Genomic DNA, 17,894 nt, shown 5'->3' with positions numbered 1-17,894 from the left:
ACTGGAAGCGGCACAGAAACGTGAAGCTGAGCAGGAAAATGACAGAAACTCCTGACCCATGTCGACCTAGAAACTAACTTGAAGTCTTTAAATCTCAGCCGCAGACGTGAGTTCTCCTCTTAACTGAATTTTCTTACTGAATTATTCACCTTAAACCTCTGTTATCCTCTTGAATTATGGAAATGCATTTAAATCAAGGCCCCTTTTCCGTGGCTTTAATCGGTTTGCACACTCGATTTGGAGCTTTTGTGTTTAATAGAAGGACTTGAGTAGAAACACTAATAAATCTGCACTTTACATTTTCTGATGGGCTGGGGAGAGGGGGGATATTTCATTTAAAATCTAATATCTAATAATCAGACTGCCATTAAAGCAGAATAAAAAGATTTCTGTTTCCCTCAAACGATTTCATCTTGTGTGTTCTATTTCTGAAAGAGGAGGGGAAGAAGAGGAAGAGAGGAGTGGGTACTTGAAGGAAAGAGAGAGTATCAGGAAACACAGAGGAACCTGGAAATGAATTAATGAATGTAAAAGTGAGCAGACAACGCTCTAAACTGACATTTTCACCTTCATGAAAATAGGATTTATTGGTTCTAGCTGTATTAGACTGCATCAGTTTTAGTTTAGCATATTGAATAAACTACCAATCAGACAAAGGACAATACAGACCCCTTGTGAAAAACAGTTTTACTGTCAAATACCTCAACCCAGGTTCCTTGTTACAGCAGATACATCAACAACAATTTGCACATACGAATATCAGACAGTTTCTCTTTTGACGGCGGGGGTGAGCTCGACTTTCTTTTAGCGTCCACTTAAAATGGCACCAATGACACGAGCAACAATTGTCCAGTTCCGACGGTTTGGACTTTGATGAGAACGCGATTTTCATGGGTCAGAAACAGCACGTGTTCAAGGCAACAGAATCACATCATGCTTTCAAGATCAGAGGAACCAGTGATATAACCAGAGTTTACATGTGCTGAATGAAGGCCGGTCACTGAGTTTGAAAGTAAAATCCACCCTCACATACTTGCACTGTTGATGTTGGTATACAGAAACCTTTTGGGGGTGGTTTGAATTTACTTTTCGTCAGCCTGCCAGACTCCGATGTTACTTCTGACCAGTTGATGTTGAAGACTTTTGCTCAAACTGTCTTAAGGTCATATTGCATTTGGCCTTTTAGGTTAATAAGCGTCTTTCTATCCACTGATCAAATGCAGATGAAACTATTTCTGGTGGAGATGCTTCAAGGTGGAGTTTTCTTTTATAAGAGGCTGTTGTGGTAATGGAACATTCAGAAATAGATTAACTGCAATACTGCTGTCTCCCTATAGTAACACAAGTAAGCTGGATCATTTTGTGCAGTGGTAAGCGGCTCGAATACAAACTTGGGGGCAGTGGAAAATAGGTACAAAAGACATGACACAACAGCATTGAACTCCTAAACGTTCCTCCTAAAACATGTTGGCTTGTCCCTTGTTAACACTGGAAAACACTCTGCCACCCATGGAGGAGTTCAGTGTACAATAAGGTATCTTCACAGAACTGTCTGGAGTACAGTATAAGCGATATGTGAACACTCAGTATAGGCATAAAGGGCTCAGTCCTTTAGTGGACATTCAATATGAAAGACGGACTTTACAAACTTTACGGAGAAACCGTCCACTGGAAAAGGTTGTTGTCCCCTCTACGGATGCTTAGATGTACACTTGGACTTTCATGTGTGGCTGGCAGAGAGATGAGTTTTGCTCAAAAGATGAATAAAAGAATGAATATCCTGGGACCTAAATTGTAAACAGCAATCCACATTCAAGTATATATTTCATTAAAAACAATATCGTTTCCTCACATGAAACACCGTGACATGTTTCCTTGGTAACTTGTTGCAGTTAGCTGCAGTTAAAGCTAGCTAGTATAAATCAGACAGTGTGTACTGGTCTCTTAAAAAAAGAAGAAGAAGTTTGGCCACAATCATTGTCTAATGTCTTAACTGTGCATACACCTAGAACACGTTTTTAGACTTAACATGGCTTATGTCTTGCTTGGACAGAGTGTAGTAGTAGTAGTAGTGTACTCTACAGTTTTTATATGATTTGTGTCCAAGGGGGATATTTGGAGAAAAAACAAAACAAAAACAAACAAAAAACTAAGACAAATAAGACCACACTATGAGAAACATGTCCATCCTCATTGTACCCAAGCTTTAGCAAATGTCAAAGGTTTCAGGAGTTTCTCTAGCAGCACATAGCAGACGTCCGATCGTTGTCCAGACCTTGGTCACTCATTGGGGGCAGCAGTGTGAATACTGCTGTTGAGAGTCTTTGAGCATGTTTAAGTGTCACTGAGGAAGACACTGAGTCACCACAGGCTCCAGAAACGCTTTACCTTACTTTCCCTTAGACAAGAGCCAGGCAACCAACAGGTGCACAGTCACATTTCCTATTAACTTTAACGCCCATCCAGCCACATGGCTCCCTCAAGTATGATGTGTTGTGGCCTTTGGTAGGTAAGGCCAGTGGATTCAACTATGCAAGACCAGTCGGTCAAACAATGAGTGACTGCACTGACGTTCTCGTCAAACAGCAAGAAAGCGGCACAAGGGCATGTGAGAGGGGCTGCAAGTCTTTCCGTCTTCTAAAAAGGCCAGTGTAAGTCCTCAAAGTCACCTGATTGACCCATGTTTACATCCGTCTCCAGCAAGCTCATGATGACCGCCATAGCTGCCTCGTCAGTGCTGAAGCTGCTGAGGCCTTGCACCACCATGCTGTCCAAGTCCAGCTGGGACGACTCACCTTGGTGAAACACAGCAAAGAAAACAAGGGCTCAGGAAAAATCACCATCTGCTGTGACTTCTGTTTTTTGGTGGTGAACTGTTTGAGACTGCTGATTTACTGAAAGGGGCCCAATTCCTTCCTTCCCCAGAGGCTCAAAATAACACATCAAGCATAGATTCAAACTGTTTATGCCTTGGATTCTGTACTGTACCTGCACTTTGAGGAGCTGCACTGCTCACCGCTGTACTCGAGTCAGACTGGGACTGTGATGAACTGCCTGCCGTATCCTCTCTGCTGGAGGCCTGGAACAAGCCGCTTCATTTACTTTACAAGACTGCACAGGGCCACATGTTTCACCTTTCTCCACTAACGCGTGTAATTAAACTTGGGAAAACAAGTTGTAGAAGTAGCCCGTGACATTCGCCACATGCATTTCCTCTCACATCTGAGTAAAACTTTGAGGTTTACAGATACAAGCAGATAAGAACATGTGAGTTTATAATGGTGCGATGGTAACTCTAGGGTAATTATAGGTAGGATAATGAAGTAATTTAATTATAAGTAAGAGTACTTGATATTATAAGATGAGGTTGTGAACTCAATCCATTGTCTGGTTATGTCCTACACAGGTCGCTTCCAGATGCCACAAGTAATTTGCTTAAAATGTCTAATGACACTGAGATAAAAGTTCCATGAATTAAAATGTACATACTCAAACTCTAAAATCAGTATTTAGGTCAAATGAGCAGGATGACATGACTGGAGCTTTATGTTAAATGCTAACCAAAGAAGGTGTTATACACCTGCAGTTCAATGTGGTAGGATGTAGGTCACTTACACTCCTGCTGGTTGGTGGAGAAACCAGCTTCTCCTGGGTCGCGCCAAATGGACTCAAAGCTTCACTTGACGGAGAGGAGTTCACCCTGCTCAAAAACAGATAAACAACAATAACTACAGTGACTTTCGGAAAAGTTGAAGTCATAATCCATATTCTCCTTCATTTATCACAGATGTTTATATATTTAAAGTAAAGTACAGTAGATACATGATGAAACACAACAAACCTGTAGGAGTCGATTAGCTCGTTTGCAATTTGGGTCCCTATGCTGCCTGCATAGATCATTGTACCTACTCCACTGGAGAGGCCAGGAATTATGGGTATTTGCTTTGTGTCGTCTGTGGGAGAAACAACAATTAAATCCAAAATTACACAGAAGATTCACACACAGGAGATACACGTCTAAAGTCTAAAGATATATTTTGTTACCCTGAAATACTTTAGAGCTGCCTGCCTCGTCGTCAACCTTTGTGTGACCAGGCCCCCTGCTGGAGCAAAGGAGCATGTGTAAATTATGAATCAATAAACTGTGTGCATTGTGGAAATATTACTGGGCCTCAACATCCGAAACAAAGGTTCTGGAAAGTCAGTGTTAAAAAGACTTTTTTAGAGGTGTTCCAAAAACGTAGACATCTTAAATATCTAAAAACACCTCCCTTAACATCATGGTGAATAAACAAATACGATACTCACGAGTTAACCCTGTTTAAAGACACGATGAACTCAACTTCTTTGGTCCATGGATTTGTGAAACTAAACCACTGACTTTGGAGCGAAACGTAGGAGCCATGTTTCGTTTTGAATCGGTAGCACTGTGTCTCAATCTTCTCTTTGCTTCGAAGAACTGCCGAGAGATTTGGGACATGGGTGTCATGAGGCAGCACGGTAGAAAGCGACCCAGTTAGTTGTGCACTGTGTAAATTTTAAATCATATATGGAGTTCAATTTGCCATCTGCTCTGGCTCTGCTTCATCACCTTGCCTATGTTTCTCTGAGAGGTGCTGCAGGTCATCCTGGTGGAAGTACTCATAACACGATGTGCCTAAAACCTCCTGCGGCAGATAACCAATGACAGTCGTGGCTCTAGGAAAGACAGAAGACAAACAGGGAGTTTAGGTTTGCAGCCTTTCTCCACTTGGCCCGCCGCCTTCTCAGGACTGTGCCGATCACAAAAAGTGACCAGTGAAAAAGAAACGAAAACAAAAACAGTATAAACGAGCCTCTCCACATGTATCATTCAGCACTCACACATATAGGAAATTTGAGGGAATGATTCACTATACTTGTGTTGTGAAATTACTTTCCAAAAATTGAGAAGAGATTTTCATGTGATGCCATCAAGTTGCACAGCTCCTTCTGAGAAACAAGGGCAAAGACAGAAAGGATTATCTCCACTGACAGTTGAACGGACAAAATTCATCCTGTACGCTCAGCGGCCTCCTCATCACAACACACCTCTGCCACTTCTTTCTCAGCGGAACTGCTTATTTCAGAAAAAATCCACGACTCACAACAGGAAGATAAATAATAACTCGTGCAGGTGGAGGTAATTTAGAATCTGGAAACTCACTGTTGGTCTATAAAAGTGAACTTGCCGTCGATTGCATAGCGAGTGACAAACTCAGTGGGCTTGATGTTGACGTCTTTGGAGGCCAGGTAGGACAGGTGAGGGTGGAGGCGGCACACGGTCACCAGGCAAGTAAGGTTTGAGGCTTCCTTCTCGGCGTCGCCTTCAGAGTCCAGCTGGCTGCCCGGCCAACTCCGCATGTATCCAGTGCAGTGGAGGGTACAGTATCTGTAAGTGTCTGCAGCCATAAAAGAAAAAACTTTGTATAATTTGCAAAACAATAAAAATAAATAAAGGCTCAATATATAGTCGAATCATAAACCACCCCTTATTAGAATTAAAAGGGGCTCCTCCCTCTAATCAGGGTTCTGCACAGTGTTGACTTGCTGTGGTGGAGTACATTGACAGGTTTCAAAGTACATTTACCCACAATGCTTGAGCATTTTTATTACATTTTAATACTTTAATATACTTGTGCTTGATCCAATTCATGGAGTTAAGAGCTGCAGTAAAAAGACATAATGGCCTTATAAAGATTTAACTAGTGGTTGCCAACTTTTTAGGTTTGTGTCCCACTTACAGAGGTGAAATTATTCTACATTTTAGGAGAAGTTTGTCCATAAATGGGTACAATTTTGCATAGCAGACAATTTTTTTTGCTAAGCACTTAAATTATTATGCCCTTAAATGAGCACTAACATGAAATGGGGAATTATTCCACTCTTTGCCACCCCACCCACCATCGCCTTGCTCTGTTGTGCTCCACCACAATCTCCCACTAATGTATGAATCCTTGGTACTAAAATGTAGGATTTGGCTATTTCTTCCACACTGACTTCTTTTAAAGGATAGGGCATGATTGTAATAGACCTTCACAGAGTCCAGATGTTAGCCCTCTGTTGAGAATCTTTGGGATGGGCTGGAGAAGACTTAACACAAAGCAAAAGACGGTACAATAAATATTATACTGGGTATTGGCCAGGATGATGTACTGTATGTGGAACTCACTCAATATTAATAAAATAAATGATGTATGTTTTTAAGAAACATGTCCATCCATTAGTTTTTGGATAGCAAACATAGCAAAGCTAATGACTTTAATAAGGGCGTTAAAATATGGCATTCTTCGATAGTGTTTGTGCTCCTATGCAGTTGCTGAGATATACCACCAAGTGGCGCTACATTACTTGTTTCTATCACAACAATGAGGTTTACAGTCAGTGGGGTTTGGACCATCTTCATACTCTGTGGTTACACAATGTAACAATGACCTACTTCCTGTGCAGGACAACAGTTCGTCTGTTTGGTTTTTTTTATAGTGCCATCTATTTATGAAAAAAAAGTCTCAGTCAAACACTTCATTCTTTCCACCAAACAGTAAAATCCACCACTGTGAAAGATTTTGGAAAATATTTTGTGTCTGTATCGTTACATCTGTGTTTCATCAATCACTGTGTGCATGCATAGGCACAACAAAAAGCAGCATTTATACGCTAAATAGAAAAAAACTGAGGTCAGAACTTGTCATAGACCAACAGGTTTAGGCCCACCTAATCCCCATCCATCTCTCCACCACATCCTCAGCTGAATTTGGATCATTATTTCCTCCTAGACAGAGGCACACATTTCTCCCTGCATTTGTTTATTGTTGTTTGTTCCCCGGCTGCCTAAACCCCAAACTCATTTCCTAGAAACACATTTAAAGGTCGTACTAATCTTTTAGTACACATCTTCAATCCTCCTCGTCTGTTTTGGGCTAAAAAGCTCCACAGGTCAAGGACTGAACATGACAAAAGTGTTTACAAAAGCCACAGTGTTCCTCTGAGCCAAGTCACTTCAAATGCTCTGAAAGAAGCGAAATAACAGAAATGAAATGATCCAAAATAGCGCTGATCCACAGGAGCTCTGGATTTGAAAGGGTCAGTGTGTTCCTGTGTGTTTGTTTACTGTATGTTCTGTGTGTCTAGCTACTGCCATGCTCTGTTGTAGATGAAATCTCTCTCTCTCTGACATTCTGAGCTCCTACTAGTTTGATCTACGACTCGTTTCTGCTTTTCTGAACTGAAGGGGAGTCAATGTGTTATGCTCCTTACATGCTTTATTAGACTATTCTTAAACATGTTTGGATAAATGGTTGATTTTTTGATGTTAGCGTCTCTGAACGGAGCAGAATGCTAAACGCACCTTTCTTTTTCGATGTACTAAGCAGTGGAAGTTTGTCCTCATGCCTCCCTGCCACAGCCCCACTGTGCTTCATGCGGCAGAAGAACGACCTCCGGGCTCCAGTGGACAAGTGGGACGGCTTGGCAGGGGCATCTGCCTGGACCTGAACTCCACCTGCACACAGAAAGGCAGCATTAGAGGTGGTGGAATATAAAAAGTCAAAATAAAATAGATAATATAATTGATTGTATTTAAGTTCAGCTACCTTTCATGTTGATCAACTGTCTTCAATGGTGACTTACTTGCAGCATCAATGAGGCGCTGACGAGGGTTCAACTCTGAAGACGACAGCTGCTCCTTTACCTTGTTTATGTCTTTGGGGTGGATGAAATCAAACAAGCTCTTCCCTGTCAGCTCCAACTGTGAATTCAAAAGAAATACTGTAATTGTAATACATGTTTTCCGTATTTGTTCATGTCATACTCTCATACTCTCATACTTGTTTAGTATCTGAACCACATTAATGTGACCTACAAGCTACAACTCCAGAGCCATCAGATGTCTACATATTGTGCTGTCTGTGCAGTTTTATAGCACTCATTCTCACTGTACTGTCCCAAAACTTTAAGAAATATGGTAACAGTTCATCCATTTTATTAGCTTTGTTTGCAGTAAACGTATCTGGACTGTAACTGAGAACTGAAACTGACAGTAAAATTACTGCAGCATGTATCCAGCCGTGGTCCTCCAATTTTCTCCTGCAACCCTCCAAAGCTCCATTCCTTGTTGTTTGCCTCCAATCTATCTCAAAGCTTAAAAATGTGGTCAAGAATGTGGAGCATGTGTGATTATCATTCTGGCTGCCAAACATTATAAACTGACTTTCACAAAACTGCATAAATGCTCAGACTGTTGGCGCTGTAGAAATATTTGACCTTGACACATTTTTCTTGCAGTAATCTCAGACTTTTACTTAAATGACTTCTGTGTTTTCTTATAACATCTTCAGACATAGACAATTTTGTGTCTGCAACAACTATTGTGAGGACTGAAGTGTAAAGATATAGTTCCTCAACCATCAAACCACGAAACAGCAGGGGCAAAAACTGATGCACATGAAGTGCAGGCTATTGTAGGGAGCCCAGAAAATAACAAGATTAACCTTAAAAGGTTTTAGCTGAGTGAATATTATTGTTAGATGCATAATTAAAACAAAATGTTTGGCTAATGGCTAAAGTACATAATGCATCACTGCAGCATCCACAGTTCAGTTCCAACAGTTCATACCCAAATCCTGTTTCCTGTCTCTCTCATATCTCTCTACTGTGTATTTCTCAAAACTTGCAACTTATTTGGCCACTGGGAGTCAGTGAAAACAAGTTTGGGGAGTACTTGTTAATGAACGGTTTACTTTTTTTTTTTTTCTTTTCCTTTGCTTTCCCTTATTAAAATATGTCTCAGCTTCTAGCTCTAGGAGAGTAGGTCAACCAAGAGTATGAGAAGCCAGATGACATCAACTTCAGCTCATAAAAGCATTAGCTAGCATAATAAGCAAGTTATTGTTAGAAGCATTAAACTTCCTTTATCAAGCTACACCAGCTGTATCAGTTTCAAGTATCAGTTTTAGTGTAATCGTTGATAAGGATAAAATGTTTGTATAGTAGCGGATGACTACAAACAATGTGTGTGTGAGACAGTAAAACACACCTGGTTAAAGTTGAGGATCTTGGAGACGGACTCTGAGATGAACAGGATTTTCGCCCTGTCACAACTCACAACTAACAGGAAACCATCTGCAGCCTGGTAGATACGCAGACAAATATCTGTTACTGCACAGACAGATAAATATACAATCAAGTCCGAGTAGGGGTTTGCCCATTAGCAGCGCTTACCTTCAACAGCAGGTGCCTGAGGTCTTCATGAGGCAGGATGGAAGGCTTGTCGGTGGTGTCTGTAAAGGCGCTGCTCGACCCAGCTGAAAAGACACGTCACAAAGGTTTTGAAACATCCCCTGATATTCGGAATTACCGTGCGGGTTAGGAGTTACCTTTGAGGGCCTTCAGGTGTTGTACAGCCTTCCGCAGAACAGTGAGTTTGTCAAGTTTTCGAGCCATGGGCTGACAGGCAGGGATCATGGCAGCTAGTTCATCAATGAGATTGTTCATTTTATCCCTCCGTCGCTTTTCAATCTGACGGTGAGGCTCCCTGTGGGTACATTCAGCTATCAGACAATTCGTACCACATAACTGGAAAGGTATTTGTTTATCTGAATATTAAAACTGGCAAGGTAAGTTTTAAGTAATTATTCACATCACAAAGGCTTTGGAAGACTCTGATTTAAAAAAATAATCACCTGAAGCATTTCATCTTGACTTGCTGATCCTCTTCTTCAGACCTGCAAAATGGGGACCAAAAATCAGTCAGTCACTATTCTCTTATAGGTGTGAGAACAAAGCTAAAAAGTCAGCGTACCTACTGAGGTCATCATCCATTTGACAGTCAGTGCTTTGCCTGTAATTACAAACATACATGCAATAAGGAGAATGTAGATATAGTAAACACACTTACACCAGAAAACATAAAGCTAACTGTTTGTTTTTCGTCATAAACAACATGGCACGTCTCTTACTGCACATGGGTGTCTGACCTCTCCCCCACATCTCCCTTTCGTTTCCTTGGCAGCTCGACAGCTGGCACCGAGGAGCCGGCCTGGCTTGGCCCTTCCTCCTCTGCAGCGGGATCTGATATATGAAAACAGCAACAGTCAACCAACACAGTGATGTGAGACACTGCAAATAAACCCATCAACCTTGAGGTTTCTGTAGCACAGACTTGTCAAATGCTCTTTTAATAATTCACCATGAATAAATGAGTAGGACTTGCTCTGCCAGTAGGGTTTATTGGGTTTGTGCAACATATTGAGCAGCAAATCATCAAAGCAGCAAAAAAGACCAACATGAATAGTGAAGATAAGACTTCTTTTTAAACACAATGGCTTCGTAAAATAACAGCTTAGTTTGATTTTAACTTTTGCATAGTATTAAAAAAGCAGAAGTGAATGAAGAAACAACATCTAAAAACTACCTAAATTCTGTTCAATAATAAATTGCTCATATGAGCAATTTATTAACAGCTTAACCGCTTGTCCTCTAAAAGGTCACAGGAGTATTACAGTATGGGCAATTTAGAGTCACCAATCAATCTAACATGCATGTCTTTGAAGGTGAAAGGAAGTCGTAGTACCCAGAGAGAACCCACGCAGATACGGGAAGAACATAGAAACTGGACACAGAAAGGGACCCAGGCGACCTGTGCATTCAAACCCGGGTCCTTCTTGTTGTGAACCAACCATACTATTGCTAATTATTGTTGCTTCCATATAAGTTCCTCTCAAACATGTGCATAGATTTGTATTTGCCAATCATTAAACAGCCTATTTTGTGTGTTGGTGTGTGTAGTTTTTTAGTTAGTTTTTAGGTCACACCAATTAAACTTTTATTTTGAAAACAAGTATTTTTGGCACAGTATTGTTGAAAAGACTCAATCAATATTAAAAGACCGACTTTTTTGTGATAAGCTAATAAAGATGCCTCATAAATGGGTTTGCAGTGGCAATTGGAAATTATTTTTTGAAAAGCTGGTATCTTATTCAGGAATTCTGGTCTTACTGTGGAAAAAAAAAAGGCATGTGCCACTTTAAAAGCTGGTCCGTGTCTGCATAACCACATTTCGGAGTGCAGGACTACCAAAATTCCTGTCTTTCATCTTTTCCATTCTGCTTAGTCTCTCGCCAAACCAAGACCCTCTCCTCTTGCAGCCGCGCGCGTACACACACACACTTAAAACGCCTTGGCTCAGTCCTGCTTTCTAATCATCTGTTTCTAGGTGAACTCTCTGCAGTGGCCCAAGATTGCCATTGAAGGGCGCTAAACATCCAGCTATGCTCAGAGTTTGTCAGTTTAAAAGGCACGTGAGAGTAAATGGGGTTTGGGCTATCTTCTTACCTAATGCTTATATAATGCTGTAACACTGACCTAGTTCCCTCGCAGGACTCCCACACTTTAAATTGTGACATCCATTTGCAGAAAAAGTGTTCATAAAAGTGAAGTCAGCTTTTCAACGTGACTGTTGACCGTGACTGACCCATATTCTCTTGCTGGCGTCTCTAAAGGAGTTAAAGTAATTAATAGTAATGGCAAACCTTTAATAATTAACCCAGTAGTTTTCTACTACTTTGATAATATAAGCTTGGACACTCGAAAGCATGTCATTTTTTAACCTTTAAATTTCTTACCCTTAACTTTTGTTAAAGTGTATATAAACAAAACTTTATTTTATGATTCCTGGAGGAAAACCTAGAGGTTATTCTGTGAGGAAAGTGTGCCTGAAGCCATATTAATGATAAAAAATGGTAAAAAAAAAGAAAAAAGAAAAGAGGAAACAGTGAAACATCAAAAACAAAGACAAACTTATATATTTCAACCAGCAGTAGAGTAAACATTTCATTTAACATTTTCTTTAATCCCTCCAGAGGAGTTTAGTGGGTCATCACTGACGCAAATGAGGAATGTGGGAGGGAGCGCTTGTCGGCTCTCCCTTCCACACACCACAGCTCTATATCACTAATGCTGCTGTTTCCTTATTAGTCAGGCAATTTTCCCTGGGTACCTGTGCAAGGCCTTCCAGCTGACTGGCTAAAATGTGCCATATAGGAAGCGACAGCGCCTGCTTTGAGCTGTGCTGAGTGCACATATTGACAACATGAGTCACGCCAGAGCCAAAAATCGTGAGAAGCCTGCTGATGAGAAGCTGAGCCTGCAAGGCAGCAGGTGACAAAACTATATTACTGAAACACAGAGAACAAACCAGCACATACTCTGAAGTATGTGGTGATGGAAAGTGCAGTCTTGAGTATGGCATGATAGGCATGACAGCCACTCTATTGGAGCACCAGTAAACACAATGCAATGACCCAATTTAATGCAATATATATATGCCAATTCAGAAATTAGCAACAAGAACAATAACCAAAGAATGAAGTCATACGTGTCTGACGAACGTCTAAACTACAGGCAACAAACATTGTAAATGTGCTGTTCATCTCCTAACCAGCTGTTGACACACTTTAAGGCTGTTAGATGATACAACTAAACAAAACGTGTGTATTCCATAAAGCTAATTAAAGCCCGTTCTCAATTGCTATGTTTCTTGCGATAAAATACCACGAAAGCAAAGCTGTTCTCCATCTCCAACACAGATTTATAACAGATACAAAGCCACACACACACAGAATACACGTCATGAAAGCTAAGCAATGTTGTACAGAGTAGCCAAACGCCATAAATTATAGTGCAGCTTAACAGTCAGTCTACAAATATTTTGTACACTTTAAAATGTTAATGTTGGTATTATATCCTAATATCAATCCTAATACTAAAAATGCAAGTAACTGCAACTGCTACTTGAAAAACTAACTTTTCCCCTGAGACAAACAGATTAATTAACAATGAATCTACCAAAAACACACTAAAAACAAGTCTCGAAGGCTGGATAGTCTGTTTTCACACAGCTATTTTGAAAAAAACGTTCAGACTTGGGCACATAAGAGCACTTCCTTTTGTTAATATTCAACATGATCGGCTGTTTCATGGCCACTATTTCATGATCCATCTACCACACCTGGGTTGGTACCTATTTGCGATTTTAGCAATCTATTAGTTCTCCATGTTCATGTTCAGGTGTGTGTAAACAGTGTCTTGTTTGCTCTACCTCACCTGATGCACCGGCATAAGCCGTAAGACTGTTTTTCTCATACATAATGCACGTTTCTGTGGCTTACAAGAGCTCCTATTAATTTTGTTGCAGTTTCTTACGTTTCTTCGGATTTATTTGACAGTTTGGGACAGTCAACAATTGTTCTCACGAGTGACTGATTAACCTTAAAGCTACAGTATGTAACTTTTATTGACACACAATTACTACAAAGATATACAAAATAATCGCAAAAAGACATTTATGTACTATAAAGAAATGCAAAACAACCTCAAAGACACACATAAAGAAACACAGGAAATACTGTATACAACATAGACCTCACTGCCTGTGGCTCACTGTCCATATACTAGGTTGTGTTTCCAACATAGGCCACATACAGGAAATAACCAAGTTAAATACTTCTAAGCATCTTTTCCCATCGTCTTGAGATCAGTGGTGTAATTTTAACAGTGCTATTTTAGTCACCTGAGCACAATTCCCATTATGCCACAGTTCATTGCTCCGACTCTGTGGAACATACAGTACCGCGGTTATGGGTGGATGCAGAAACAGTCAAGCCTTAACTAATTCTATAAAGACTGTCAATGTTCTTGACAGTTTCTGGTTGAGCTAACAACAATACCCGTAACTCCTGAAACCTGTATGTGCCTGCATGCAGGATGTTTCGCAACAAGAGGAGGCTTCATTCCTTTATTTAAAATGTTGTAATAGTCAACAGTTAAACTTTGGACTTAAATATTTGCGCTAAGAGAGACAATTTTGTTTGTCTGCATATCAGGGTTTTTCTTTTCACCCTCAACTACTTGTAGGTGTTACCAGAGATGTAGCCTTATCATGAAAAACAGAATTAAAAAAGGGCAGATGCTTTGTTGAATTTACCACTTTGAACACTCGGAATGCTTTGAAATGCTATATACCAAAGATCCTTTCACTGAAAGGGTTTAAATACTGATTTAATATCTTTTTTTCTACTTTAACAGAAACACTCGGTTTGTTCTTGGCTTTTATTTACTGCTTAGGCAGGGAGGTGACGAACAACCCGATGATCACTCTGAAAGAGTTCCAGCTTTTCTCTGTGGAAAGAGGCAAATGTTCCAGAAGAACAACACTTCACAATCAGGGCTGTTTGGTAGAGTGGCCAGACTGAAAACCAAAATGCACCTGAACAACTCTCAACCCATGAGAAACAAGCCGATGGTTCACCTTTCAACAGGACAATGACCCAAAGCAAGCAGCCAAGTTAACAAAGGAGTGGCTACAGGACAAGTCTGTGAATGTCCTTCAGTGGCCCAGTCAGAGCCCTGTACTTATGTACATGAGATTTATATAAGAGGTATTGTTTGTAGAAATTTGAGGATAATTAGGAATTAAATCCATTTTGGAATAAGACTGTAGGATAACAAAATGTGGAGAAAGTTGTGAATACTTTCTGGATGCAATATACATTAGCTAATAAAACACAATTTTAGTGGAGGCTATAGGTTTTTACTGCGTATGATAATTAATCACAGCAATACCATATGTTTAATAGGCTAACTAGAGGATATATTAGTAGCTGTTGTTATTTACTATTCACTATTTCGCTGCGGCTAAATGAATGGTTTTAACCACATTATTACACCTTATAATAACTTATAAGCCCCTGTTATATTAATATATATATTGTTATATATCATTTAACACAACAATCTGGTGCTATGCCCCTGATAACAGGCCAATTTTATGTATTTTCTAGAGCTCTTGTGATATTTAATAGATTAATTAATTTAGATTTTAGTTAGTTTGGATAGTTAAAATCAGTGCGCTACATCTTGTTCTGGTTTACATGCGGCAGGGAGAGCCTGCCTCCCTCTGCTGCACAGCGAAGGCAGCGCTGCTCTACTGATCTACTGACCCAGTTTTATAAGAAACTGAAGTACACACAGATATATGGAAGACCTTTAATGCCTAAATAAAATCTACTCAAACGCAGGAATAAAGTGAAATACAATACACAGTGTTATTTATATTTGATTTCTGTATATGCATTTAAAACATTATAATTCAATTTAAAATCTCTTTAGATGACAATTATTTTGCCTTTTATCTTTAGTAACAATGATTTATTTTTTATTGTAACAACACAGTTAATAAATTGCAGTTTGCACATCTCACCTGCTATTTAATCCACAGAGGCTATGCACTTGTTGCAAATCATTGACTAGAACAGAATAAAAGTGCAACAGTGCTGGCATATTTAGTCGTTTTCATTGTAACATTAATTTTCTATTCCACATTAAAATAAAAATCACAATAAAGCGAAGAGGTGTGCTTCATTACAGTGTTGTCCAGCAAAGGGTAGCATAGACCTGCCAAAATTTAATACAAAGCACTGTCATTAATTTTCATGGCGAGGTTAAATAGGCTTTTCCTTTTTAAGAGGAAGACACATTATCATGGCAACACTCAACAACAATGAAGTGTCTTTCACAGCCATGAGTAGGGTTTATCTGTAGCAGCACAAGCTGGCAACCATTAAAACAGTTTCCTGTGGATCAACCATCTGGAGGTCTACGACTGAGTGTAAATACGTCTATAACTTACTGTATTTTTAAGAGACTGACTGACAAAATAGTATCTTCTTGGCAAAATTCTCTAATTGTTGATGGCTAAGTTAACAGACGACTGACTTTTAGCCAGTTGAACAAATGTCTGACACATTAATGTTGCAATTTATCCACCATATCATCTTGGCATGTCACCTCATTGCGTTTTGGACTTTAGTAGCATATCTATTTGGCATATTTTTTAACAGCAGCTTATACATTTCAGTATTTAAGTAAAAAGTAAAGCAGAAATATTCTCTCACTCTGACCGCCGCCAGGTATCTTTCTCTTTTGCACTCAACATTGGAACATCATCTTATGCGGTGATATTTTGTAATAGCCTGTATTATTCTCTACACTCATTTCTCATTGTTGTCCCCTTTACCACGTATAAGTCATGCACTACTTTGCTTTAGAAATATGTTGTTGTTTTTTTTTTAGCATCAAGCTATATCTTTTTTTTTTCTGTCACAGTTGAGCACTCGGATTATGTGACACTGACATTTATTGTTGGTCTTTTAAGACGACTACTGACTTTTTTCATCTCTTTTTATGAATAAAACTTTTTATTGACCAGAAATCAGAACAAGTAGCCTTTAACAGGGTTGTAATGCGATGTGTATGATGCAGTCTCACAGATGCCACAGTCTGTGGAGCACTAAAACATTCATTTCATTTCCTTACGTTTGGACTTTGTGTGTTTGGCACTAAAGATCTTCCATACTCAGACACCTTAAGTAGACCCTGAGAAGTTGGGTGTAGATGAAGCAAACACAAACTTTGACAGTGAGGGAGCAGGTGGTGTCTATTAGACGATCCACGGCTAAGATTAGCTTAATAAAAATATTTTTTGTGGTTGGCATGACTACACTCCCGTGGCTCCGTGAGGTTGTCCGAGTCTTCCCCGTGGACACCACCCCCCCTCCCCGGTAGTGAACGCAGCGCCTCCCTCCGCGGAGACGAGCACGTAGTGCGGAACAATGAATGGACAGCTCTCCTCCACTCTACTACAACATGGCACGGCTGTTTACCGGCGGCCACTCGGTGTTTGAGCCACAGTGTGCCGCCGGGCCTGACAGGCTAGCTGCTGCACTGACGTTAACGAAGAAGTCAGCCTCCACGGTCGGGCTGTGAGCGCATTAAACAAGTTAATTACTACTTCCTGGAGCTGGTACTTTTGTTTTGCAATTCACACACAAATGATAAGGACACAAGAGTGAAACTGGAGCCCCCTCTTAATAAAAGCAGGAAGAAGTCGCTAATTGAACACTGTACAGCACCGCCGAGCACTTACCTGCCGCCCTGTCCGCCGTCCCATCACAGCCCCCGGCCGACATGCCTACGGACTGGAGCCGGTGTGCCCGGTGAAGGCTACGCAGCGCTGCGGCGCATGTGGAGCCACCACTTTTAGTAGTAGGCTGGAGGAGGGAGCTGCGAAAAGCCGGGCGGTTGTATAATTGACTTCATTTTTTCCCTCACCCTCCTCCTACCGTATATTTTTTTTTTTTACAGAGGAGGCGGAGTGGGAGGGTGGGGGGTGAGAAACGTGAGGAGTGAGTGAGAGCGGAACACCCGGGTCCTTTAGGAAACAAGGAAAAGAGGGAAGGGTGCACACTTGTCTCCTCCTTCATCGCCTTCTCGGTCCATTCACCAGCTCGTATCTGTTTTTATGCATTTATCCGCATCAGTACTGCACTTCCTACTGCTATCTAGGAGTGCCCTCTTATAAATACCATTAAAGCCTATTTAGTTTGACTGTTTGGAGCATGTTCTCGTGTGATGTCACGTATGTAAATATGAGCCGCTCGCCTGTTGCGTGCAGGGATTGTTCCCGTCACGGACCATGATCAGGAGCCCTTATGATGTGATGTTTGTTTCAAAGTGCACGGACTGACAGGACGCGCGATCAATGAGATTATGACCGCCGCTAATAAAATATCATTTTTGATTCATATCAGGCTGATCCGGAACAGCCTTGATAGATCGGGGGTGCGATTGATTCCTCCGGTGATACGCACGTTTTCGTGACCTAAAAACAACAACAACAAAAAAAAAGGTCGTCTGAGCGTCACCGAACAACGATCTCGCTTTCCTCCAGACGACCGGCGGCAGGAAAGAGGTCTCACTCTGTTCTTTTTTCCTGGTAGAGAACCTGGAATGAACCATATGGTATTTGACACCTTATGAAG

At 40.6% G+C, this 17,894-nt stretch overlaps 1 protein-coding gene across 3 annotated transcripts; it reads right to left on the bottom strand.

Moving 5' to 3' along the window:
* Window positions 1-669: 669 nt before the first annotated feature.
* Window positions 670-17,197, bottom strand: LOC113163394 (aryl hydrocarbon receptor nuclear translocator-like protein 1). 3 transcript variants are annotated; one of them, XM_026361968.1, is made up of 17 exons: window positions 17,000-17,197; window positions 9,975-10,086; window positions 9,818-9,856; window positions 9,699-9,740; window positions 9,393-9,550; window positions 9,238-9,320; window positions 9,053-9,145; window positions 7,648-7,765; window positions 7,367-7,519; window positions 5,186-5,420; window positions 4,592-4,698; window positions 4,309-4,459; window positions 4,045-4,103; window positions 3,842-3,953; window positions 3,616-3,700; window positions 2,989-3,079; window positions 670-2,795 (listed from the first exon to the last, which is right to left on the bottom strand). In XM_026361968.1, exons 1-17 carry the CDS (start codon window positions 17,040-17,042, stop codon window positions 2,638-2,640), a joined length of 1,839 nt encoding a protein of 612 aa, XP_026217753.1. In that variant the 5' UTR covers window positions 17,043-17,197; the 3' UTR covers window positions 670-2,637. The 3 variants fall into 3 exon arrangements, with proteins under 3 accessions (XP_026217753.1, XP_026217754.1, XP_026217755.1); XM_026361969.1 differs by having other exon boundaries at window positions 9,993-10,086; XM_026361970.1 differs by lacking the exon at window positions 17,000-17,197 and having other exon boundaries at window positions 9,822-9,856; window positions 9,975-10,078.
* Window positions 17,198-17,894: the final 697 nt, after the last annotated feature.

The sequence above is a fragment of the Anabas testudineus genome, chromosome 23 (genome assembly GCF_900324465.2).
Source record: "Anabas testudineus chromosome 23, fAnaTes1.2, whole genome shotgun sequence".
NCBI classification, from domain to species: Eukaryota; Metazoa; Chordata; class Actinopteri; order Anabantiformes; family Anabantidae; genus Anabas; species Anabas testudineus.
The sequence above is the reverse complement of the archived record's forward strand: the minus strand, read 5'-3'. Positions and strand labels throughout refer to the sequence as shown.